General features: G+C 42.5%; 1 protein-coding gene across 1 annotated transcript in view; it reads right to left on the reverse strand.

The window, feature by feature from the left end:
- Nucleotides 1-25,823, reverse strand: part of ak9 (adenylate kinase 9) — a 151,560-nt gene that overhangs the window by 49,363 nt on the left and 76,374 nt on the right. The window contains exons 18-23 of the mRNA XM_033021970.1: nt 25,322-25,424; nt 20,252-20,316; nt 14,530-14,727; nt 8,921-9,063; nt 6,043-6,255; nt 4,269-4,538 (exon numbers count right to left, since the gene is read on the reverse strand). Of these exons, the coding sequence (XP_032877861.1) occupies nt 4,269-4,538; nt 6,043-6,255; nt 8,921-9,063; nt 14,530-14,727; nt 20,252-20,316; nt 25,322-25,424 (992 nt within the window). The remainder of the gene's footprint in view (nt 1-4,268; nt 4,539-6,042; nt 6,256-8,920; nt 9,064-14,529; nt 14,728-20,251; nt 20,317-25,321; nt 25,425-25,823) is intronic.

Below are 25,823 nucleotides of genomic sequence, written 5' to 3' on the forward strand. Positions count from 1 at the left end.
CAGCGGGTGAGACCCGACAGAGTGGTGTCCTGATCCCAGCAACAAGTATGATGACAAGGCACTTTTGGCACAGTTAATGGCACCATAATTTAATCTTTCATCAAGGAACAGTTTTGAGAGAAACTCCAAAACATCAGTTATCCATGCCGTATCATACGTTATATTGGAATTAAAACAAACCATTTCCCATCTCTTGATGTAAGAGATGTACTGCTTCTTGGTGCTATATCTCCAAGAAGCAGTGATCACGTCCACGGTTCGGTCTGACAATCCGAGCCCCAGGAAAGGTTTTTTCAGAGTCTGCAAATCAATAAATTGATTCGATCATGCAGAGGGTGGCCTTCCCGAGTCACGGGATGAACGAGCAAATTTTGTGTTTAGAAATAACCATATAAGGTTCTATTATCATTCCCAATATCAGCAGGAATCATGGCTGCGCAGGCCAGTCAGGCACTTAGCAAAATGCCTGAAGCGGAATCTTGCTGGGTTTATTGCATGCACCGATGATGAGGCAAAACGGAGGAAATGCATGTAAGAACATTCCACCCGAGTAGCGAGAATGCACCTATTGCCACTGCCCCTGGGTCAGGCTCCCATGCAACATACTTTGGCAACTGGTGATTGAGCCTAGATGCAAACAAATCGATATCCGGTGTTCCATACCGAACAACAATGTTGTTAAATACTTTATGATCCAACATCCATTCTGTCCCCACCATGTTAAACGTACCTGGCAAGTAGGTAGCTGAAATACAAATGCTTTTTTCCCATACACCAATGCCAAATGAGGTTAGCTAAACTATCACAGGATAGTGACTTGATACCACCCATGTGATTAGTATATGCCACCGCTGTAGTGTTGTCAATCTGTAGTTGAACATGTAGATTTTGCATTTTCGCACAATAAGCTTTTAACCCATAGAATGTCCCCAGCATCTCCAGATAGTTGATACCATGTAACTGAAGAATTGATAACTCATTCACATGTCATCTGCCACCACAACTAGAGATGATATTAGTAGCTCCCCATCCTTGAGCACTAGCATCCGTTTGTAATATAACTGAAGGTTTACTGACCAAAATGTTACTGGAACAATGCCGAATATTGGTCGTCCACCATTGTAATTCTGATATAGCTTCAGCTGGTAATAGCATAGGTCTGTTAAAATGACCTAAATGGTATTTATGTGCTTGCTCCTTTGCACGTTGTAAATTCTGATAATGCAAAGGCCCAAATTGTGCAGCTGGAAAAACCAGCCACTATTTTGCCCATTACACCAGCCACCTGTCGAATCGATGGTTGTATAGTGGCCTGGTCAAGGTCAGGAAAAGGCCAGATGCCAGGCGGATTCAAAAAGAAGCTTTTTATTCCAACTGTCAGAGTACACACCACAACACCCTCGAGAGAACCCCTGACAGCGTCATCGGGAAACTCCGTAGCAGAAGAGAGCACCCCTGACAGCGTCGTCGGGAAACCCCGTGGCAGACCAACGCCCCTGTCCCTCAATCGGCGAGGGGGATGATCCAAGGAGTGGCCTACCCCCCAGGGACCGCCACAGTTGTAACAAAGTTGTTACAGGCTTCTATTAATTCTAATCTCTTGCCCCAGGGCAGTCACAGACATATTAATAGAGTTAATGGTAAATCCCAAATAATTAATAACTCTAGTTGGTATCAACTTGGATTTATCTGGATGGATGAGAAACCCCAATTTCTCAAATATGAGTTTCGTGGCTGAAACTAGCCAATTTCAGCATTTTTCCTATGATTAGAATATCATCCAGATAGGCCATAACAATGTGTTTTTGAGCTCTAAGCAGCCCAAGCACCAGTTACCCCATCCAGCTAAATTTCAAATATCTCCGGTGATCCCTGTGAATGGGCGCCAAATAGTATGCATCTTTGAGATCGATGCATTCCATAAAGCATACCAAACCAGTTGTTTGGTAGTAACGAAGTTTTCCATTTTTTAAATGTCTATACTGCACATGAGAGTTAGGTTGTGTTAGATCAAGGATGATTCGACATCCTCCATCCCCCTTTTGTGTATAATGTGTGAATTTCAGCTTGTATAGCCAAACCTTCTTGTTTGGAATGAACAAATGCCCGGCTTGGTGTATGTTGTGTGGGTGGCAATGAGTTGGGAAGAAATTCAATTTGGAACCCCTGTATACTGTGCAGTATAAATGGATCTGATGTTATCCCTTTATCGCCATTCGTGCAAAAAAGAAGTGTAATCTATCACCAACTTGTAACTGGTCCACACACCCCATGTTTCGGAAAGAACCAGACCCACCTACCTCCATGGTTACCGGTCGTCTTATGGTAGGCCCAAAGGCCCCTGACGCGGGTTTTTCATGAGGGCCGGCTTGGGCCTTGGCCTAAAAGACCTCTGCCCAGAGAATCAGCTTTCGAGCTGCCACCAGCTTCAGTGAACCGCTTACTGCTGATGGAGGCATAGGGGTATTGTTGCCGAAACGGTGAAGCTTTGCTCGTCGTTGGTGCCTTGATTAGCCCCACAGCTTTTGCTTCCTCATCCAGGTCTTTTACCTTTTTGGGTAGGTCTTCCCCGAAGAGAAGATTCGGCGGCAGGACATTGCTGGCCTTACATAAGCCTGCAAATTTGGGATTTAAGGCAGGTCTGATGGCGTTCTTCTGAAAGCAGTTTATTTCGAAGTGTGCATGCACATCAATGCCAGGGCATCCTGCTGGATGTCCGATAAGGGCTCGCCATCCACAGATCTGGCAAATGCCGTGATGCCTGAGGCCAGTAATTTTAAAATTTGTTGGTTGGAGTTTCATTTCCTGGGCTTTGATGCCCCCTCCAATGTATCCCCAGATAGAGCTGTTCACTGCCGGCACTTTCAGGGATGCACAATTTACAGGTGTATGGTATTTTGCAGCCGTCACCTGTTCCTGTAATGATGTGACGTGAGGCAGTTGATGCTGGAAGCCAGCTCTTCTTGCAGCGGCTCCCTTGTTTGCGAGGGTATCACAAACCTTGATGCCATTGCAGGCAATTCTTGAACCTCACACATGCATTCCAGTATGTTCCACGGACATACCTCCAAATTCGGAGTCAGTCATATACTGACCCCTGACACTCCCCTCCTCAGAGTGGGAGATATTACGCAGCCCTGAAACAGGCGCTGCCACAGGTACCAAAGGAAACCTGTGCTGATATGTCTCCGTATCACAGAGCATATTATGATGGAGCATCCTCTCCATGAGGTGCTCCATCTGGGATAAACGCCCGAGGACGCTATCCATGTTGTCGGAGGGGAACCCTCCTGGCCTGACTCGTCCAAGTCCACAGGCCTCTCAGACTTTCATTTGGCTTTACCCCCTTTCGGGGTTGCCAAAGTGCTTTGGGCAAGCACCAAGTCTGAAGTCGCTGACTGCACTGTCAGCGGCTCGGGCGGCGAACCCTACAGCCGCCGGGTACCCGCACTCCCGCGGTCCTCCGTAGCCGGTTTCCCCATGGCCCGTCTGGATTTCGCCCTGGATTTCCATATCCGCAGCAAAACTCTGTAAAAGAGATTTCCCCAACCAAAAAACACGACCTGAGAATAAGTTTAAAACTTACCTGCAGAGTTTGAAACTTACCGCTGGAGGAGCGATGCTCCTCCCAGCCAGTCGTGCGCCATGCGTTAGAACGTGACTTCGAAGTAAAATGGCCTAATTCTGCTCATATCACTTAGGACCTTATGACCCCCTTTTTCAGACTGAAAGAGGGGGTGGGGGCTAAAGAGTTGGAGGCGAGAAAAGACCAGGACCAATCTTGATGCTTTCAAGAGAGAGCTAGATAGGGCTCTTAAAGATAGCGGAGTCAGGGGATATGGGGAGAAGGCAGGAACGGGGTACTGATTGGGGATGATCAGCCATGATCACATTTAATGGCGGTGCTGGCTCGAAGGGCCGAATGGCCTACTCCTGCACCTATTGTCTATCAGGTCTGACAATAAATGACCTCAGGCAGTAAATGACCCTGGTGGGCCCATTGTTGGCTGGGGAAGGTGTGATCTCACGAAGGATACAATGTGGTGAACTAAGGAGCTTGTCAAATGATGAGGGTGGAGGAAGAGAGCGGGGGGGGGGAGGGGGGGGGGGGGGGGGGGGGGGGGAGGAGGGGAATGTAGATAGGAATTATTTCAGCACTTTGTGTCTATCTTTAGTATAAACCAGCATCTGCTGTTCTTTGTTTCTACTGATTGGGAAGCTGATGTTATATTTTTGTTTATGTATCAGTTAAATCATCCAGGTCCTACTTCTTGCTTTTCTTCAGGTGCGTCCTCAATTTTTTCAGGTTGTTCCCCTCTCTCAAGGGCTGCAATAGCTGCTATATCAGCCTGCTCATCCTCGGTGAGTTCATCGTCATATTCAGGCCCAAGTTTTTTTTTCGTTTTAGAAATCATGTGCTCCTGAAGAAGTTCAGTGAATTGAATGTGAAAGATATCCAGTTTATCTGCCAACCATCTGCTGTGGATCGTTTTACCAGATCCCTTAGCTCCAAATATGAATAGTCTCAATGGAGGTGCCTGTTCAAAAACAAAAATAAAGCAGGTTGGATGTTTGTCTCCTCTCCCTCTTTCAACCACGTAACCTCTACCACTCCTCACCTGTACACCAGTGCTCACTTATCCCTCTCTCGCTGAACCCCCATCATCCCCCCACTGACGACAGAGGACCAGCCGGCCGCGGATCGAGGACTTGCTCGCAGCAATCAGAGGACCGAGATTCTCCTGCCGCAGACCGATGATGGAGGACCCGCCGGTAGACACGGCTCGCTCACTGTGGACTTTGCATCAGCCCGAAGCCATAGGCATCCACGGGAACCACGCTGCCGAGAGTGAGGAGGGATCGAGAGCGAGGTAGATGTCGAAAACAATTGGGACACCCGGTTGGGGGGGGGGGGGGGGGGGGGTGCATAGAAAATACATTCATTCCGAAGAATGATTCCGACCCGAAACTTCACCCATCCTTTTTTTCCAGAGAGGATGTCTAATCTGCTGAGTTACTCCAGAACTTTGTGTCTATCTTTTGTCTGCACACTTTGCCTGCCATATTTACTTCCAAGAAATATACAAAAACTGTTTGTGGAAAGACAGGGTGGGTATAATTTGAGAGGGGAACATAATTAAAAAAAACTCAATGTCAGAACAACTCTTAAAAGTATGTGCATAACAATCTGTGGTGTGAATTTGTGGAATGGTCTGGAACAGGAGATAAAACTTAGCACAAGTATAATTCAGTTTAAAAAGATGTGCAAAAACACTTGTTTAAAATTATATTGGGATGGGGATAGGTGATTGTGAGTGGGATATTTGTTATACTGATTGTATTGGGAAGGGTGATTATGGGGTGATGGGTTGTATACATGACTAAGATACTGTATAGTTTATGAGGGATTTTTCTTTTCTTTTTCTTTTTTTCTTTTTTGTATGGCTTTGTAAATATTTGATTAGTGTATAAATGTAAATAATTTGGTGTACATATGGCTGCTGGTGTACATATGGTGTACATATAGCTGCTAAATTTGTATAAGATAATTACAAGCAGTTGAATAAGGGGTGGGAATTAATAAGCTTTGGCTTCTTCCTGCTTCTTTTCGGACACATACGATTTCATTTATTTATAGATATTGTTTATGCCACTTTATAAATATTCTTGTTTTGTTTTTTGTATGCTGTTTCACACTTGCTTTTTATTCTTTTATTCTGTTCGAAATAAAGAATTAAATAAATATTTAAAAAATAATATTAAAGTATTAATAGGCGTCTTGGCTTCCAATGAGCCGGCATTAAGTTAATTTCATAAAGTTCAAAATGTCAACGTTTTTTTTCCATAGGTTATTGTAATAATTGATTAATATTTGTTGTTAAGATTGATCACATCAAATAAAACAGACAAAATGAATGTAACTTCAGACAGAGAAAATTCCATTTAAAATATTATACTTAATAAAGGCATGTTTAGATTAACAAATCCTTTTCACACAGGAAATTTCATTGCAGGAAATGATTATTTCACAAAGACCATTACCTTGAGAGGTTCTTTTGTATTTATGTAATCTTCTGGACTTTTCAAAAATGTATCTCTTGCATCTGAATTAGAAAAATAGTAATATCTTTCTTGATATTTGGCAGCGCATTCTTGATCACCTGGTAAAAGAACTGATTTCTCTTTTAATGTCACAGGGCAGTAATGTTTGCTTTCACCCAGCTGCCTGTTCTTCTTTATAGCTGTGTCTTCATCCTGAAAATATAATAAAATGATGTTTACATTTTGCACCATATCACATATTATAAATATTAAAATGCTGTTGTAAAAGGGACATAAAGTACTGGATTCACTTGGCAGTTCAGGCAGCATCTCTGGAAAACATGGATAGGTGATTCTGCTTCGGAACCAAAATGTCACCTATCCATGTTCTCCAGCGATGCTGAGTTACTTCTGAACTTTGTGTCTTTTTGTGTAAACCAGCATCTACATTTCCTTGTTTCTACATAAAATGCTGCCATTTGGGTAGTTTACATATGTTTTATAAATGTTATTAGGATTTTTTATTATTATTTTATTTGTTAAATTTGTTCAATTTTTCTTTTAAAATATATGTAGAATTATAGATCAACTACAGGAATGGGCGGAGACAAGGCAGATGGAATTTAATCTGAGTGTGTGAGGTGTTGCATTTTGGGAGGTTGAGTCTAAGGGAAAAGTACACAGTTATTGGCAAATAGTCTTAATTAAAAGTTTTGATGTGCAGAGTAATCTTGGAGTCCAGGTCCATTGCTCCCTAAAAGTGGCAATACAAGTAGACAGAGTGGTAAAGAAGGCATATGGTTTAGTTTATTGTCACGTGTACCGAGGTACAGTGAAAAGTTTTTGTTGCATGCTACCCAGTCAGCAGAAAGACAATGCATGATTACAATCGAGCCATTTACAGTGTATAGATGCTTGCCCTTATTAGTCAGGAAGCCATGTCACAGCTGTTTTAGGGCTTTGGCTAGGCCGCATTTGGAGTATTGTGTGCAGTTCTGGTTTTCCAATTACAGGAAGGTTGTGGAGGCTTTGGAGAGGGTACAGAGGGGTTTACCAAAATGCTTTCCGATTTAGAGAGTATTAGCTATAAGGAGAGTTTGGACAAATTTGAGTTGTTTTCACTGGACTGTCGGATACTAAGCAGAGACGATAGAAATATATAAAATTATAAGTTATAAATAGGGTAAACAGTCAAAATCTTTTTTCCAGGGTGGAAATGTCAAAGACTGGAGGGCATAGCTTTATGGTGAGAAGGGCAAAGTTTAAAGGAAATATGGGGCACAATTTTTTTTATACAGAGGCTGGTGAGTGCTTGGAAATGTGGTGGAGGCAGATACGATAATGCCGCTTGAGTGGCTTTTGGATAGGCACTTGGATGAGCGGGGAACAAAGGGGTATGATTCATGTGCAGGCAGAGAAATTAATTTGAATTGGCATCATGGTTGGCGCAGACATTATGGGCCAAAGGTCCTGCTCCTGTGCCGTGCTGTTATATGTTTTATGTTGTATGTTCAACTAACATTGGCAATAGTAATCTGGATTCTAAACTCAATGCACATTAGGCAGACTTGCAAAAGAAACCAAAAGTGAACTGAAGGATACGGCCCAAAAATGACAAAATAAGCAAAAAATGTTATAGAGCTACAAATGGACAGCATTTGAAGAAGGCTAAGTTCACAGGGATCGATACAGAAGGAGTAAAGGCCTGAAAGAAGTGTGACAATAGACAATAGGTGCAGGAGTAGGCCATTTGGCCCTTCGAGCCAGCACCGCCATTCAATGTGATCATGGCTGATCATCCCCAATCAGTACCCCGTTTCTGCCTTCTCCCCATATCCCCTGACTCCGCTATTTTTAAGAGCCCTATCTAGCTCTCTCTTGAAAGCATCCAGAGAACCGGCCTCCACCGCCCTCTGAGGCAGAGAATTCCACAGACTCACAACTCTCTGTGAGAAAAAGTGTTTCCTTGTCTCCGTTCTAAATGGCTTACTCCTTATTCTTAAGCTGTGGCCCCTGGTTCCGGACCCCCCCAACATCGGGAACATGTTTCCTGCCTCTAGTGTGTCCAAACACTTAACAATCTTATATGTTTCAATGAGATATCCTCTCATCCTTCTAAACTCCAGAGTGTACAAGCCCAGATGCTCCATTCTTTGAGCATATGACAGTCCCACCATCCCAGGAATTAACCTTGTAAACCTATGCTGCACTCCTTCAATAGCAAGAATAGCTAGAAGAATAGCAAGTGTGGATGCAATTATTTGAATTATAAAGGTCAATCTATGTGTGGTCACATTTTATGCACTGACACATCTGCTATAGGTCTGTTAAATATTATTGGATAATTGGTCGCTATATTAATAAGGGACAAGGAATGATTCTCATATTCCTCTTCCAGTAACACCACCTCAAAGCAAAAACAAAACAATGTTCAAACACCAAATTTGTTCCCTCAGCAGAAACAAAGGCTTTTCCACTGAAAGATGGATTATGCAGGGTGTGTACATAAAAACGTGTAATATTCACCGTGTTTTCAAACAGAAATATTGTAAAACTGATGATGCAGGACATATGTTCATTTAATTAAATCTAAAATTATCTGATGCCACCAAATTCAGTGTGACCCCAAATAAATGTGTTATACATAGAAAATGTAAATTATTTTCTACACTCTATCTTCCCCTTTGCTCTATATATTGTACTCGAGTTTGAAATATCTGTATTAGTGTATGGTATATCTCATCTGTTTGGATAGCATGCAAAACAAAGCTCTTCACTGTACCTTGGTACACATGACAATAATATACCTAGACCTAAACGTTTTGAACATTAGTTGTAAAATGAATGCATCTCTTGTTCAGTTTTGGACAGTTCTTACTTCTTCTTCATACTCCTCCTCCATCTCCTCTTCCTCCTCTGTAGCTGCCTCCTCCTCCGCTTCTTCTGCCGCTGCTTCAGCATCTTCTTCTTCTTCATCTATGTCTGCACCAGATAGTTCCCAGCCACTGTACTTGAACGGCTCTGAAAGTATTGATACATCATTTAACGTTTCAAGTTATAAACACTTGACTGAAATACTGTTCCACACTTTTTGCTTTACAAGATAGCTAAGGAGCCTGGGAACATTAAATCAGAGGCGGAACAGTGGCGCAGAGGTAGAGATGCTGCCTTGCAGTGCCAAAGATCCGGGTTCGATCCTGACTACGGGAGCTATCTATACAGAGTTTGCACGTTCTCCCTGTAACCGTGTGGGTTTTCTCCGGGTGCTCTGGTTTCCTCCCACATTCCAAAGACATGCAGATATGTAGGATAGTTAGCTTCTGTAAATTGTCCCCAGAGTGCAGAATATAACGAATATACAGGGTGATTGTTGGTTGGTGCTGACTTGGTGGGCTGAAGAACCTGTTTCCACGCTGTATCTCTAAACTAAACTGAGGCAGAGACCGTTAGCTCAGGTCTGAGCATGTGCAAATAATATTAAATTTCCTTGCATATACCATTTAGCCAACTCTACGATTATGGCCTGGCAGAGATGAGAGCGCGATGTAGAAAATGCTACAGGATATGCAACAGAAATTGAGAACGGGTGTAAGATAGTCTCATCAAGGTGGTTTTAGATGTCCATGGGATTGTCATGGAAGGTATTCTACTTGCTTGTAGGAAAATTATTATTTTCAAAACCCGTCAAACAAATTTATCGTAAGATCAAAAGTAATAGGAGCAGAATTAGGCCGGTAAAGAATTCCACAGATTCACCACCCTCCGACTAAAGAAATTCCTCCTCAACTCCTTCCTAAAAGAATGTCCTTTAATTCTGAGGCTATGACCTCTAGTCCAAGACTCTCCCACTCGTGGAAACATCCTCTCCACAACCACTCTATTGAAGCCTATAGATAGGTTTGTCATTATTATTTTTTCCCCCTTAAAACTGACCCAAACACCATGAATTTTCATATGAGAATAATTATGACATGCTCGGAAATTAGGCTGAAATTAACCTCCATTCTGCGTTGAACAATTTGGGAGTGAACAGCAAACGGAAATGATGGCTTTGCCCATAAAAACAGGAATTTTAAAGGAAAAGCTTAAAAAATCTAAAAAACAAACACAAAATGGAAAAGAGTATTGAACAAACTCCAGGTATTGTTAATATGCCTCTGTCAATTATGTACATGGAATGAATGAATGAATTGATGCACAGTCTTCTTTGCTTGTGATGCTGCGGTATTTTCATTGTACCTGTAACTCACCATATTTTGTGAATCTGGCAATGAACTTTAACTTAAGGGTTGATTTATTAACTTGATTTGGTGGTGTGGTGATTTGGTGGTCTGGTGGTGTGTGAAAACGCACACCACCAGAATCAGGGACAGTTCTTCCCAGCTGTTATCATGCAACTGAACCATCCTACCACAAGCAGAGAGCCAATAGGATCAACAAGCTCATCGGGAAGGCTGGCTCCGTCCTAGGGGCGGAGGTAGATTAATGGGAGGGGAGGATGCTCCTCAAATGCATCCTGGACAATACAGCTCATCCCCCTCCGTGACACACTGGTCAACCCGAGGAGCACCTTCAGCAACAGACTGGTTCCCCCAAGCTTTTCCACTCATCTCTTTAATTTCATGTATTTTGTGTTTTTTATGACTGTTGGCAGATCAAATTCCTTCCTTGGATAACTAGTAACCACGTCATTCAATCAGACTGATCTATCTTTCCCTCTCAACCTAATTTTCCTGCCTTCTCCCCATAACTCTTGACATTCTTCATATTGCTGATGAACTCCTGCTCTCCACATCTGGAACACCTGGAGGTGAAGTGCCGCCCCTTCTACCTACCGAGGGAATTCACCTCCATCATCCTGACCATGGTCTACATCCCACTCCAGGCACACGTCCGTCTGGCACTGGAGGAGCTGCACGCCGTGGCCAACTAGCACCAGACAACTTACCCCGAGGCGTTTACCACCATAGCCGGGGACTTCAACAAAGCCAACCTGAAGAAATCGCTCCCTAACTTCCACCAACATGTATAACATATTTATAAAGATTTACACTGATTAATAATACATCAGCGACTCTACTTCCTGAGAGGATTATGGAGATTCGGCATGTCGAAGAGGGTTCCCCTAAACTTCTACAGGTGCACGGTAGAGAGCATTCTGATTGGTTGCATCGTGGCCTAGTTCGGCAACTTGAACGTCCAGGAGTGAAAAAGAATACAAAAAGTTGTGACCACTGCCCAGTCCATCACCGGCTTTGACCTCCCCACCGTCGAAGGGATCTATCGTAGTCGCTGCCTCAAAAAGGCAGCCAAAATCATCACTCATTTCACCATTGCCATCAGGAAGAAGGTACAGGAGCCTGAAAACTGTAACGTCCAGGTTCAGGAACAGCTTCTTCCCTACAGCCAACAGGCTATCAAACAAAACAACGAGTAAGCTCTGAGCTCTGAACTGCAAAATACTATTATTATTGCACTATATTTGTTATTTATTGAACTTTTTCTTTTTTTCTCTTCCCCCGTTATGTACTATGTTTACATATTCACATATTCTGTTGTGCTGCAGAAAGTAAGAATTTCATTGTCCCTTCCGGGACATATGATAATAAAACACTTTTGACCCAGGGCCAGATAGGCTGCATCCCAGAGTACTTAAGGAAGTAGCCCGAGAAATAGCGGATGCATTAGTGATAATTTTTCAAAACTCTTTAGATTCTGGATTCTGGAGTAGTTCCTGAGGATTGGAGGGTAGCTAATGTAACCCCACTTTTTAAAAATGGAGGGAGAGAGAAAACGGGGAATTACAGATCTAACCTCGGTGGTGGGGAAACTGCGAGAGTCAGTTATTAAAGATGTGATAGCAGAACATTTGGAAAGTGATGAAATCATTGGACAAAGTCAGCATGGATTTATGAAAGGTAAATCATGTCTGACAAATCTTATAGAATTTTTCGAGGATGTAACTAGTAGAGTGGATAAGGGAGAACCCGTGGATGTGTTATATCTGGACTTTCAGGAGGCTTTCGACAAGGTCCCACAACCCGTTTCAAAAACAGTTTCATTCCTACCACAATTAACTTTTTAAACTCCGTACGGTAAGGAAATACGAATAAGCGTGGCCCTTATGTATTATGAAATGTGTCTGTTTGTATGTATATCAACGTTATGAGTTGAATGTTTGATGAAATGTTGGAACCTGTATCGAGCTGTACTGAGAACAAATTCCACCAGCCTGGCTGTGTGGTCATTAAAAAATACAATACAATACAATACAAACTTAAAGCACACGGTATTGGGGGTTCAGTATTGATGTGGATAGAGAACTGGCTGGCAGACAGGAAGCAAAGAGTAGGAGTAAACGGATCCTTTTCAGAATAGCAGGCAGTGACGTGGGGTACCGCAAGGCTCAGTGCTGGGACCCCAGCTATTTACAATATATATTAATAATTTGGACGAGGGAAATGAATGCAACATCTCCAAGTTTGCGGATGACACGAAGCTGGGAGGCAGTGTTAGCTGTGAGGAGGATGCTAGGAGGCTGCAAGGTGACTTGGATAGGTTGGGTGAGTGGGCAAATGCATGGCAGATGCAGTATAATGTGGATAAATGTGAGGTTATCCACTTTGGTGGCAAAAACAGGAAAGTAGAGTATTATCTGAATGGTGGCCGATTAGGAAAAGGGGAGATGCAACGTGACCTGGTTGTCATGATATACCAGTCATTGAAAGTAGGCATGCAGGTGCAGCAGGCAGTGAAGAAGGCGAATGGTATGTTAGCATTCATAGCAAAAGGATTTGAGTATAGGAGCAGGGAGGTTCACCAGACTGATTCCTGGGATGTCAGGACTTTCATATGAAGAAAGACTGGATAGACTCGGCTTGTACTCGCTAGAATTTAGAAGATTGAGAGGGGATCTTATAGAAACTTACAAAATTCTTAAGGGGTTGGACAGGCTAGATGCAGGAAGATTGTTCCGGGTGTTGGGGAAGTCCAGAACAAGGGGTTTAAGGATAAGGGGGAAGTCTTTTAGGACCGAGATTAGAAAAACATTTTTCACACAAAGAGTGGTGAATCTCTGGAATTCTCTGCCACAGAAGGTAGTTGAGGCCAGTTCATTGGCTATATTTAAGAGGGAGTTAGATGTGGCCCTTGTGGCTAAAGGGATCAGGAGATGTGGGGAGAAGGCAGGAATGGGGTACTGATTGGTGATGATCAGCCATGATCATATTGAATGGCGGTGCAGGCTCAAAGGGCCGAATGGCCTACTCCTGCACCTATTTTCTATGTTTCTATGTTTCTATGAATGCATCAAGATTGGTCCTGGTCTTTTCTCGCCTCCAACTCTTTACCTCTCACCCCCCATTTTCAGTCTGAAAAAGGGGGTCATAAGTTCCTAAGTGATACGAGCAGAATTAGGCCATTTTACTTCGAAGTCACGTTCTAATGCATGGCGCACCACTGGCTGGGAGGAGCGTCGCTCCTCCAGCGGTAAGTTTCAAACCCTGCAGGATACAGGATACTGAGTTGGATGATCAGCCATGATCATATTGAATGGCGGTGCAGGCTCAAAGGGCTGAATGGCCTACTCCTGCACCAATTTTCTATGTTTCTATGTTTCTTGACTTGACTCTTGAAATTCGCTTAGTTCGGATAATTGGACAGAGGGACCGAAAAAGAGATGGCAATTTCAAAGCCATTTACCACACTAAAGAATTTCTATGTCTGATACTTGGAACAACCCATGAGATCTGTAAGAACATAGATTGTATTTTACGAAGTGCCCTAAGATATGCCATTTCGATACAAAAGTTCAATATGTTAAGCACAATTTCAGATCCGGTTGAACACTCAGGCTCCATTCAAGGAACAAGGAAGCAATTTCTAAATGTATTGAATAGTTACATATCATGAACGTGAATGGGTCCAGTAAGAAATTAAATTAAAAAATAGAAAATGCTGGAAACATTCAGCAGAAAGGGTAACTGAGATAATGTTTCAGCTCCACAAATCCTTTCTGAAATTGCCTGATTTGGTAAATGTTTCTCGTATTTTCAGTTTTTATTTTAGAATTTCTCCCTCCCATCCCCCCTCCTCCATCCTAGTCGTCTAACCAGTTCCACAGTTCGCAACAATGTATTTCTCTTGAGATCATACCTTCCCTATCCAACAATTGCCCTATCAGGGAACCACCCTGGCTAATCTGTTGCTGGCCCCGATTTGTCCCAGTGTTTTCCCACCTCCAGTTCTTCCCCCCCACCCCCATCCCTACATTTAGCTTGAAGAAGGGTCTCAACCCAAAATGTCACCTTTCCATTTTCTACAGAAATGCTGCCTGACCTACTAAGTTACTCCAGCACTTTGTGTCTAGCTTTGGTATAAACCAGCATCTGCAGTTCCTTTTTATTACGTTACAATATTTAAGCATGTTGAAACTTATAAAAGCAATGTTAAAAGCAGACTTTGTGTCAAAATATAAAGTTTACTCACTATCCACAACTTCAATGACTTCTTTAAGAAGATCTTCGGTGGTTTTTCCAGCAATCTCCAGTTTTGTATTTACGGATGCTGCAAGAGCTAGCTCTAATAATTTCCAGTACTGGTCAAAATCAGCGAGCATCTTGTGATAATATTCCATTTCTGGGCCTGCTGGATAACCTCCCTCTGGAACCTCTGGTAATATGATTTCTAGGTTTGATAATGAAAATTAATTTAATTCATACTTAAATATTTGGCATTTCATCACATTTCTTAAAATATTTTCTGCTTATGTACTCTAATATTCACCAAAGATTGTTAACAGTTTGACATGATCATATTTATGTATGGCATATCCGATCTGGCCTGATTGGATAGCATGCAAAACAAAGCTTTTCACTGTACCTTGGTATGTAACAATAATAAACCTAAACCTCAACCTAAATTTCTTGGGTTGCACCATAGAAAGCAAACTGTCCGGTTGCATCACAGCTTGGAATAGTTCTGCCCAAGATCCCAAGAAATTGCAGAGTTGTAAATGTAGCCCAGCCCATCACACAGTCACAGACCAGACTCCCCACCATTGACTCCATCTACATGGGAAAGCAGCCAACATAATCAAAGACTTAAGATAGACCACAAAAAGCTGGAGTAAAGGGCCTGTCCCACTTGGGCGTTATTTGCACGTCATTTACACGACATCATTAAAGCGTCACGACGCACGACACGTGCCTGGTGTGCTTTTACGCGCGCATGGCGCGTGGTGAAATGTGGTGGTGTAAGCAGTGATGTGCGGTAGCGCGCGGCGCCCCAGGGTTTTGGGATTCTCAAAAATCCTTGCGCCACACCTGCGTGATGCGCAAATGATGTCCAAGTGGGACAGGCCCTTAAGTCAGCGGGACAGGCAGCATCTCTGGAGAGAAGGAATGGGTGATGTTTCAGGCTGAGACGCTTCTTCACACTGGTTAGGGATAAGGGAAATTAGAGATAAAGAACAATAAATGAAAGACATGCAAAAAAGTAATGATAAAGGAAACAGGTCATTCTTAACTGTTTGTGGGGTGAAAATGAGAAGCTAGTGCGACTTGGGTGGGGGAGGGATAGAGAGAGAGAGGGAATGCCGGGACTACCTGAAGTGAGAGAAATCAATATTCACACCACTGGGCTGTAAGCTGCCCAAGCGAAATATGAGATGCTGTTCCTCCAATTTGCGTTTAGCCTCATTCTGACAATGGAGGAGACCGAGGACAGAAAGGTCTGTGTCGGAATGGGAAGGAAAATTAAAGTGACCGCCATCCGGGAGATCAGGTTGGTTCACGCGGGCTGAGCGAAGGTGTTCCGCGAAACGATCGCCAAGTCTGCGTTTGGTCTCGCCGATGTATAAGAGTCCCCATCTTGAACAACGGAAACAGTAGATGAGGTTGGAGGAGGTGCAAGTGAACCTTTGCCTAATCTGAAAGGACTGTCGGGGTCCCTGGACTATCTTTTGTGTCTATCGGTTTAAACCAGCATCTGCTGTTCCTTCTTACACATAATCAAAGAATTATCCCACCACGGTCATTATTTCTTCTCCCTGTTCCTGTCCAGTAGAAGATACAAAAGCTTGAAACCAGACTCAGGAACAGGTTCTTCCCCTCTGTTATCAGGTTCTGAACGGTGCTTCCATTAGCTACAATAGAGCCTGATTCACCCCATTGAGGAAATTGGAGTTTGTCTATGGGACTGATACAATAAAATATGCTACAATGACAAGAACTATTTTCTGCACTTTGTATCTTCCACTTTGCTCTATCTTTTGTCTTTGAATTTGACGATTGCATTTATATTATGTATATAGAGTCATAGAGTCACATTGTGTAGAAACAGGCCCATCGGCCCAACTTGCCCAAGTTGACCAACATGCTCCATGTACACCAGTCCAACCTGCCTGCATTTGGCCCATATCCCTCTAAACCATCCTATCTACAGTATGTACCTGTCCAAAGGTTTTTTAAACGTTGTGATAGTACCTGCTGGAAAATAAAAAATGTAAAATATTTTTGGATAGCAAAGCTTTTCACCGTACCTCAGTACAATAATAAACCTTGTGACAATAATAAATCTAAGATTAAAGAACTAATAATGAAAAATAAGGAAACGGCAGTGACTTTGAACAAACATTTTGTATCCATCTTCACAGAACATGACATTGAAAACACACCACTAAAAGTAAAAAGGAAAATAGGGCAAAGTAGTTAACCGCCAACCCAACTTCCCCTGGTACATTACAAATAGAACAAATCTCATTTGTGACAGCACCCTTTGTAGTTTCTTTTGAAATTGGCTAAGGTTACTCATTCCAGCAATTGCACTGGCATCTTGTTCTGTGCAAATGGCCCTTTTGATTAAACAAGCCAGGTGCACATCCTATTTTCTTTTAACATCCAAAATTTTGTAGGATCACTTGTACTTAAGCTAAGTGAATTTCAGAAAACTTTACTTGGATCCACATTGCCCTAAATCTTCAAAATGTCAAATATTATTTTATACCTGTTAAATATCAAGATGAGTTATCCTGTTATACTGCCATGAGTCCTGTTATACTGCCATCAAAGACGTTCTCTTTCACAGATGTGACACTTTACCTTTGCTATTCTATTTGCTGTACTTTGCCAATGTAGGCGATGACTGTCCTGACCTGGTTCTGGTTCTGGTTGTGGTTCGGATGCAGATGCTTGAGAAAATGTAGCTTCTGATTCTTTCACGGTTAGAGGTTGTGACTCGGTTCTCCCTGCTGTCAGTTGTGCAAGCACATTTGTGGGTGGTTGATCATCTGTATCTGCCACGCCTTGTCCTTCAGATACTTCTGATTTAGATTGGGATCCTATTTCGTCAAGGGGTGTAGTTGAAATGTAAATCATTATAAAACAGGCACGATAACGTCTCCTCAGACACCTACACCTAAATCAATGATTACTTTCATATCAGACTGGTGAGAAGTAATAAAAAGTTAAGAAAATTAAGATTACGCTGGACAAATGATGCACATTCAGTTGCAAATGGTGCAGGAAAGATTCACCAGAATGTTACCTGTGAGAAAAAAACAAATCGCTAGAGTAATTCAGCCTGTGGGGCAGCATCTCTGGAAGACACGCAAAGGTGATGTTTTGGGTCGGAACCCTTCTACAGATTGGGTGGTATTAAGACTTTCAGCTGTTACTTGTGGGCTTGAGTTTTCGGGAGAGGTTGGATAGGTTGGGATACTTTTGTTGGAATGTAGGAGCCTGAGGGGTGACCATATTGAGAAGTACAAGACCATGAGGGGCATGGATAAACTGAATGTTCGCAGTCTTTTCCAGATAATGAAGGAAGAGTATTCTAAAATAGTAAGCCAAGGCCCAGGGTGAGAGGGGAAAGATTTAGGAGGGACTTAGGGGCAACTTTTTCTCACAAAGGGTAGTCCGCATATGGAATGAGCTACTGAGGAAACTATAGAAGTGGGTACAATTACACCGTTTAAAAGACATTTGAACAAATATATGGAGAGGAAAAGTTCAGAGAGATAAGGACCAAATACTGGCAAATGGTGCTAGCTCAAAAAGCAGACAAATGAGATCAGCCCTGAATGGCAATTTTGTCAACATAGTCAAGCTCAGCTAAAGTTTCATTTTTGCATAGGTCTATGACTTTGTGACAATTTTGCTATTTTAATAAGCAGCAAACATCCTTAGTGCACCAATGGCGAATGTGCATCAAAATGTGAGGCGACTCAAAAGGTTTTACCATGTTTGTGTAATTTATGCAGAAAATCATCGAAAATGAATCTACATCACATGCAAAAGTATTGTGCAATGTGAACATATTCTGCAGGGCATTTTGTTCTAACACACAATGCTCATGGATTAGGAAAGGGTTCAGGAAAATGTGGATATCAGCAAAAAAAGGATGGGATTCGAGGATTGGGCTTCATAGGAGAAAGGTGGCTCAGAAGGAGGTTAGGGGAGTAATCGTTTGAAGAGTAAAAAGCAAGGAATTACGTTAAGCAGCTGGCCATGGATACTGCAGTTCTCATACCACATGTGCCTCAGAGGAAATGCCTTGCAGGTGATGAGTGCGGCAGTGGTGCACCCCAAAACATCAATTCATATAAAACACAAAATGCTGGAGTAACTCAGCGGGTCAGGCAGCATCTGTGGAGATCATGGATAGGCGACATTTTGCATTGAGATCCTTCTTCAGATTCGATCCGAAACGTCTCCTATCCATGTTCTCCTGAGATGCTGGCTGACCTGCTGAGTTACTCCAGCACTCTGTGGCCTTTTGTGCATTAACCAGCATCTGCAGTTCCTTGCTTCTACATCAGTTCACATGTTCATTGGTTCATAAGTAATAGGAGCAGAATTAGGCCATTTGGCCCATCAAGTCAACTCTGCCATTCAATCATGGCTGATATATCTTTCCCTCTCATTCCCATTCTCCTGTCTTCTCCCTTTAGCCTTTGACACCCTACTACTCAAGAATCTGTCAAAATCTCTGCTTTAAAAATACCCAATGACTTGTCCTCCACTGTGGTCTGTGCTCCAGCTGGAGAGGGCATGGCAAAAGAGGGACTTGGCTGTGACTGCTAACCCAATCCACGTGGAGACGTCATATCCAAATTTTTGCCGCAGACGTTTGAGCGACAAAATATAAAAGTTGACTAAACTTCTTTCTTTTGCATCTTGTGTATTTACCCCCACCCTGGCAGAGATATCAGATCTGAAATAACAGATTTTTGGGCAGTGATTTGTGAATTCCAAAGGGCGTATTTATGTTACCCGAATTGCCATAACATGGGGATCACCTGTAGATTGCAATCAGAAGTTCCTCCTGAGTCATAGAAGCATATAAACAGACCATTCGGCCCAGCGAGTCTGTGCTGAATATCATTTACATCCATTTACATAGAAACATAGAAAATGGTGAAGGCCATTCGGCCCTTTGAGCCAGCACTGCCATTCATTGTGATCATGGCTGATCGTCCCCTATCAATAACCCGTGCCTGCCTTCTCCCCATATCCTTTGACTCCACTAGCCCCTAGAGCTCTATCTAAGTCTCTCTTAAATCCATCCAGTGACTTGGCCTCCACTGCCCTCTGTGGCAGGGAATTCCATAAATTCACAACTCTCTGGGTGAAAACGTTTTTTCTCACCTCAGTCTTAAATGACCTCCCCTTTATTCTAAGACTGTGGCCCCTGGTTCTGGACTCGCCCAACATTGGGAACATTTTTCCTGCATCTAGCTTGTCAAGTCCTTTTATAATTTTATATGTTTCTATAAAATCACCCCTTATCCTTCTAAACTCCAGTGAATACAAGCCTAGTCTTTTCAATCTTTCCTCATATGACAGTCCCGCCATCCCAGGGATCAATCTCGTGAACCTACGCTGGACTGACACAATTACAAGGATGTCCTTCCTCAAATTAGGAGACCAAAACTGTACACAATACTCCAGATGTGGTCTCACCTGAGCCCTATAGCCCTAGCCCTTGTCATGAAAAAAAAATGTTGATAATTTTGTATAATTTGTGCTACAAACAAATTGCTAGTTATTTTCAATTCAGCAATACTCAGATAATAAAGAGCTGCGTCAAACTGTTGCTTTCTTGACTTTCAACAACCCCCAAGAACAGTTGTGTGAATTAAAAACTGTAAAATATTTGTCTGCATTAAGCACAATGTAAACTATAATGGAATTTAAATTAAGCAACATACCGTCACCTTCCATTAATTCTGACTGTTGAATTTCTGCTTGTTTTAAAGCTTCCGCTGCAGCTTGTCTATGTAAACAGCAAAGCATAAACATTATTTTGACTTAAATAACTCTCAGAAATCATATCTTTATAACATAATGTCTTAAAATGCATTCATTCTAGTTATTTCCCAGGTAGTTCTGCTATAACGCGAGTTTGCATACCGTGAATTAGATATAACATTGTTGTGGAATTAGAGAAAACTATTTATATTACCTGGGACGAATTGATTGTCACACTATTTCAACGGGAGCAAGAGAACCACTTTTGTGTCACTTTGGAAATTGGCAAGAAGAAAAGCTAGCTCTCAAAAAATATATGATCGAGGAAAAAAGCTGCATTCATGTAACCACCCTGCAGTAGATTTTGACTTTAGAGATGCAGTGCAGAAACAGGCCCTTCATGCCACCAAGTTTACGTTGACCAGTGATCACCTCATACACTAGCACTATCCGACACACCAGGGACAATTCACAATTTCACCAAAGCCAATTAACCCACAAACCTGGACATTTTTGGAGTGCGGGAGGAAACCGGCGCACCTGGAGAAAAGTAACATTAGCAAATTTGCAGATGACACAAAGCTGGGTGGAAGTGTGAACTGTGAAGAGGATACTATGAGGAAGCAGGGTGATTTGGACAGGTTGGATGAGTGGACAGATGCAATATGTGAGGTTATCCACTTTGGTGGCAAGAACGGGAAGGCAGATTATTATCTGAATGGTGTCAGGTTAGAAAAGGGGAAGTACAACGAGACCTGGATGTCCTTGTGCATCAGTCACTGAAAGTAAGCATGCATGTACAACAGGAAGTGAAGAAAGCTAATGGCATGTTGGCCTTCAAAACGAGAGGAGTTGAGTGTAGGAGCAAAGAGGTCCTTCTGCAGATGTACAGGGTCCTGGTGAGACCACACCAGGAGTATTGTGTGCAGTTTTGGCCTATAATTTGAGGAAGGACATTCTTGCTTTTGAGGGAGTGCAGCGTAGGTTCACGAGGTTAATTCCCGGGATGGCGGGACTGTCGTATGATGAAAGAATGGAGCGACTGGGCTTGTATTCACCAGAATTTAGAAGGATGAGACGATATCTTATAGAAACATATAAAATTATTAAGGGATTGGACACGCTAGATGCAGGAAACATGTTCCCGATGTTGGGGGAGTCCAGAACCAGGGGCCACAGTTTAAGAAAAAGGGGTAGGCCATTTAGAACTGAGATGAGGAAACACTTTTTCACATTAGAGAATTGTGAATATTTGTGGAATTTTTTGCCTTAGAAGGCAGTGGAGGCCAATTCATTGGAGAGTTAGATAGAGCTCTTAGGGCTAGCGGAATCATTGGGTATCATCAGAAGGCAGGAACGGGGTACTGATTGTGAATGATCAGCCACGATTGAAGGACCAAATGACATACTCCTGCACCTATTGTCTATGTATCTATGCATCAACGTAAAACCTATGTGGCCACAGGGAGAACATACAAAAAATGCACAGACAGCACTCATAGTCGGGATTGAACCCGGTTCTCTGCCAGTGTAAGGTAGCAACTATACCATTTTCTCTCTGTGACCACATTTGTTGTTTCTAAATGCTCTAGTTTCCAGTTTCCTCATACATTCCAAAGATGTGCTGATAAGTTAAATGGCTGCTCTCAATTATCTTAATGTAAGTTAATGGCAAAAAGAATCAAAGGGGAGTTAATAGGCAAGTGTGAATGAGAATAAATTGCAGGTTTTTAGGCAATTAAGATGAAGCGTGATGAGACTAATGAGACTGCTTCCCGAGGAACTGACACAGACCTGATGGGCCAAAGTCATACAGTGTGGAAACAGGCCCTTCAGTACAACTTGCCCACACCGACCAACATGCCCCATCTACACTAGTCCCACCTGCCTGCGTTTGGTCCATATCCCTCTAAACCTATCCAATCCATGTAACTTTTAAACATAGTGATTGTACCTGCCTCAACTACCTCCTCTGGCATCATGTTCCACATGCTCACCACTCTTTGTGTAAAAAGGTTTCTTTTCAGATTCCTATTAAATCTGTCCCCCCTCACCTTAAACCTATGTCATCTGGTTCTTGATTCCTCGACTCTGGGTAAAAATGATGATGCAAGGAATAAAGTTCTAGCCTGCTCAACCTCCCCCTGTAGCTTAGGTCCTCATGTCCTGGCAACATCTTCATAAGTACATGAAATCTTGATATCTTTTTCTGTGGCTCTAAAATAAACCTTATCTAAACAAATGCTAATTGTAGATTGGTGGCTATAATTGAAACTCCTGGACCTGAAGACAAATCACTGATAAAGTGAGGAATTAAATAGTGACAGGATATTAGAAAAATAGATATGCAATCAAACTTCCAGCATGAAAGGTGGTGTGCTGCCACAATCTGTGCTGGCAGCACAACGATTCACGATATTTATGTCCGACTTAGGCAATCGAATAGAAACTCACATGTCCAAGATTTCCAATTAAAAAAGACGAGCAGCATTTTGGGCAATGTAGAGCTAAAAAAATTAAATTATTAAGAAATATAACAGAGTAAGTAAATGGCAAAAATTATGTGAAATGGATTTTATTGAGGCCAACATGAGGTCATCCATTTAGGGCCTGAAAAGCAATGACAAAGAGCATTTTCTAAGTAATAAAAGCTGGATGCAGTGGAAGTTCAATAATATTTTGGAGGCCCATCAACAGAGTTTACTAAAATATCATATAGAAATGCATAAGAAAATCAAAATGGAATAGTAGATTTAATGTCAAAATGATTGGAATACAAAAGGTAGAAATTATGCAAACACTATGCAGGACCCTGATTATGATGTACCGAGCACTATGAACAGACTTATGAAGGATATGTTGGCTGTGGAGGGAGTGCCTTGGAGGTTTTGGTGGCAAAAACAGGAAAGCAGACTATTATCTAAATGGTGGCCGACTAGGAAAAGGGGAGATGCAGCGAGACCTGGGTGTCATGGTACACCAGTCATTGAAAGTGGGCATGCAGGTGCAGCAGGCAGTGAAGAAAGCGAATGGTATGTTAGCTTTCATAGCAAAAGGATTTGAGTATAGGAGCAGGGAGGTTCTACTGCAGTTGTACAGGGTCTTGGTGAGACCACACCTGGAGTATTGCGTACAGTTTTGGTCTCCAAATCTGAGGAAGGACATTATTGCCATAGAGGGAGTGCAGAGAAGGTTCACCAGACTGATTCCTGGGATGTCAGGACTGTCTTATGAAGAAAGACTGGATAGACTTGGTTTATACTCTCTAGAATTTAGGAGATTGAGAGGGGATCTTATAGAAACTTACAAAATTCTTAAGGGGTTGGACAGGCTAGATGCAGGAAGATTGCTCCCGATGTTGGGGAAGTCCAGGACAAGGGGTCACAGCTTAAGGATAAGGGGGAAATCCTTTAAAACCGAGATGAGAAGAACTTTTTTCACACAGAGAGTGGTGAATCTCTGGAACTCCCTGCCACAGAGGGTAGTCGAGGCTAGTTCATTGGCTATATTTAAGAGGGAGTTAGATGTGGCCCTTGTGGCTAAGGGGATCAGAGGGTATGGAGAGAAGGCAGGTACGGGATACTGAGTTGGATGATCAGCCATGATCATATTGAATGGCGGTGCAGGCTTGAAGGGCCGAATGGCCTACTCCTGCACCTAATTTCTATGTTTCTATGTTTCTAAAAGGGAATATCGTCATCATTTTTCAGTAGCTTGAGGGCCTTTATCAAATCATCTATATTAGACAATAGACAATAGATGCAGAGGTAGGCCATTGGGCCCTTCATTGCCCAACTGTGGAGATAAGAGTCCTCGTCGGACCGCAGACCCGCCCATAGGTTCTTTGCCCACCCGAAGGCTAGTCGGTTGGCGGGGCCCAACTGAAGACTCAGGACTGCAGGGCCCGTCCAAAGGTTTGTCAGACTGTAGGACCGGGAACCCACCTGAAGGCTCAGTGGACACCATAAATGGGAGGGAACTGGAGACGTTGGATGTGAAGAGCCAGGGCAGCAGGAGGATGAACCAGGGTAATGCCTCCAGCTGCTGCAGGGGCACAAAGAAGGCTGGGCAACGAGAGGGATGTCAGTTTGCGGGATCAGCCCCAGTACATTGAGTACGTCTTTGGAAAGGGCACCATTTTGGCAGCGTCTGCATGTTATATATGTGCAACTGTGCAGTTGCATATGTAACAAGTAAAGCATCATTGATTAAACTATTGAGAAGAAGTTGTTTTTGAATCTGATGGTATGTCCTATGGAGAATTTGTATCTTCTGCCCGACGGGAGAAAAGGGAATAACAGGGGTGTAAGTGGTCCTCAATTATATTGGCTGCTTTCTTCAAGCAATGTGGTGTGGATTTGTTGGGCGAGGAAGTCTGGTTTACTGTGATTCAAGGCTCCATGATGCTCCACTAATGTGTTCCATGACCAACCTCTCAACGCACTTCATGATGGTGGGTTTCAGAACTAGTCATTATTGCATTTTTATTTTTTTAATGGCATTATTGACTTCAATAATGGGAGAACTTTAGGGGTTCAACCTAGTTGTCTTACAGAAAGATGGGAACCTTCAAAGTCTATTGGTCTTATGATTTCAAGAAATACATGATTCCTTCATACGTAGTTGGAACTAAAGCAGTGGGTTATTGTGGCTTTTCACAATGATTCTGGAATAAAAAAATTTTGTCGGAGCTTGAAAATGCTTTTTGTCACAAAATGCTGGAGCAACTCAGCAGGACAGGCAGCTCCTCTCCAGAGATGCTGCCTGTCCCGCTGAGTTACTCCAGCATTTTGTGTTCATCTTCTGTGTAGACCAGCATCTGCAGTTCCTTCCTACACAATGCTTTTTGTCATCCTTTTACTTGGTGGTGGTGGTGAATACTAGTCTGTTGGCAATTCTACCCTGAATGTTAAGGTTATTAGGAATGGGGACCATGCCAGCAAGAGCAGTCAGAGTGAAAGGAAGAAATAGTTTTAATGAGGATCAGCAATGGGAGGATGAGAAGAACTGGTAAAAATTGGGTTACTCACTTTTCAAGCTTCTTTTTTGTTTCTACTGCTTGAAGTCTCTGTATTATGTTGAAATCAATGTCATCTTTATTTAGATTATACAATCTGTTGAGGAGGAATTTCCCTGATGATACAAAGATGTTATATTATTTTAAAATGCAATGTTAATCATCAAAGCAATCTTTCATGGAACGTTCTGATATTATAAAAGAAACATAACCTGAATGATTCGTAAAATCTTACTCCAGTTTAGGCAGGTGATCAGTCAGATAACCAATAAGAAGAATTCAAGACCGATCAGGCCTGCTACCCACAATCAATACTCTCCACTGCGCCCTCCCATCACCCATTTTCCATACCAACTCCCACCCAATCCACCCACATCTTACATCACTGGGTCAATAAATCTCTAGCCAATGCTACTACCTTCACCAGGACTATGGTGGGAAGCAGTTCACCCTCATTTTCTTAAATGCATTTAGTGATGAGAAATAAGTGCTAATGTGAATAAAAATAAGACAAA

The sequence above is a fragment of the Amblyraja radiata genome, chromosome 5 (assembly GCF_010909765.2).
Source record: "Amblyraja radiata isolate CabotCenter1 chromosome 5, sAmbRad1.1.pri, whole genome shotgun sequence".
Lineage (NCBI taxonomy): Eukaryota > Metazoa > Chordata > Chondrichthyes > Rajiformes > Rajidae > Amblyraja > Amblyraja radiata.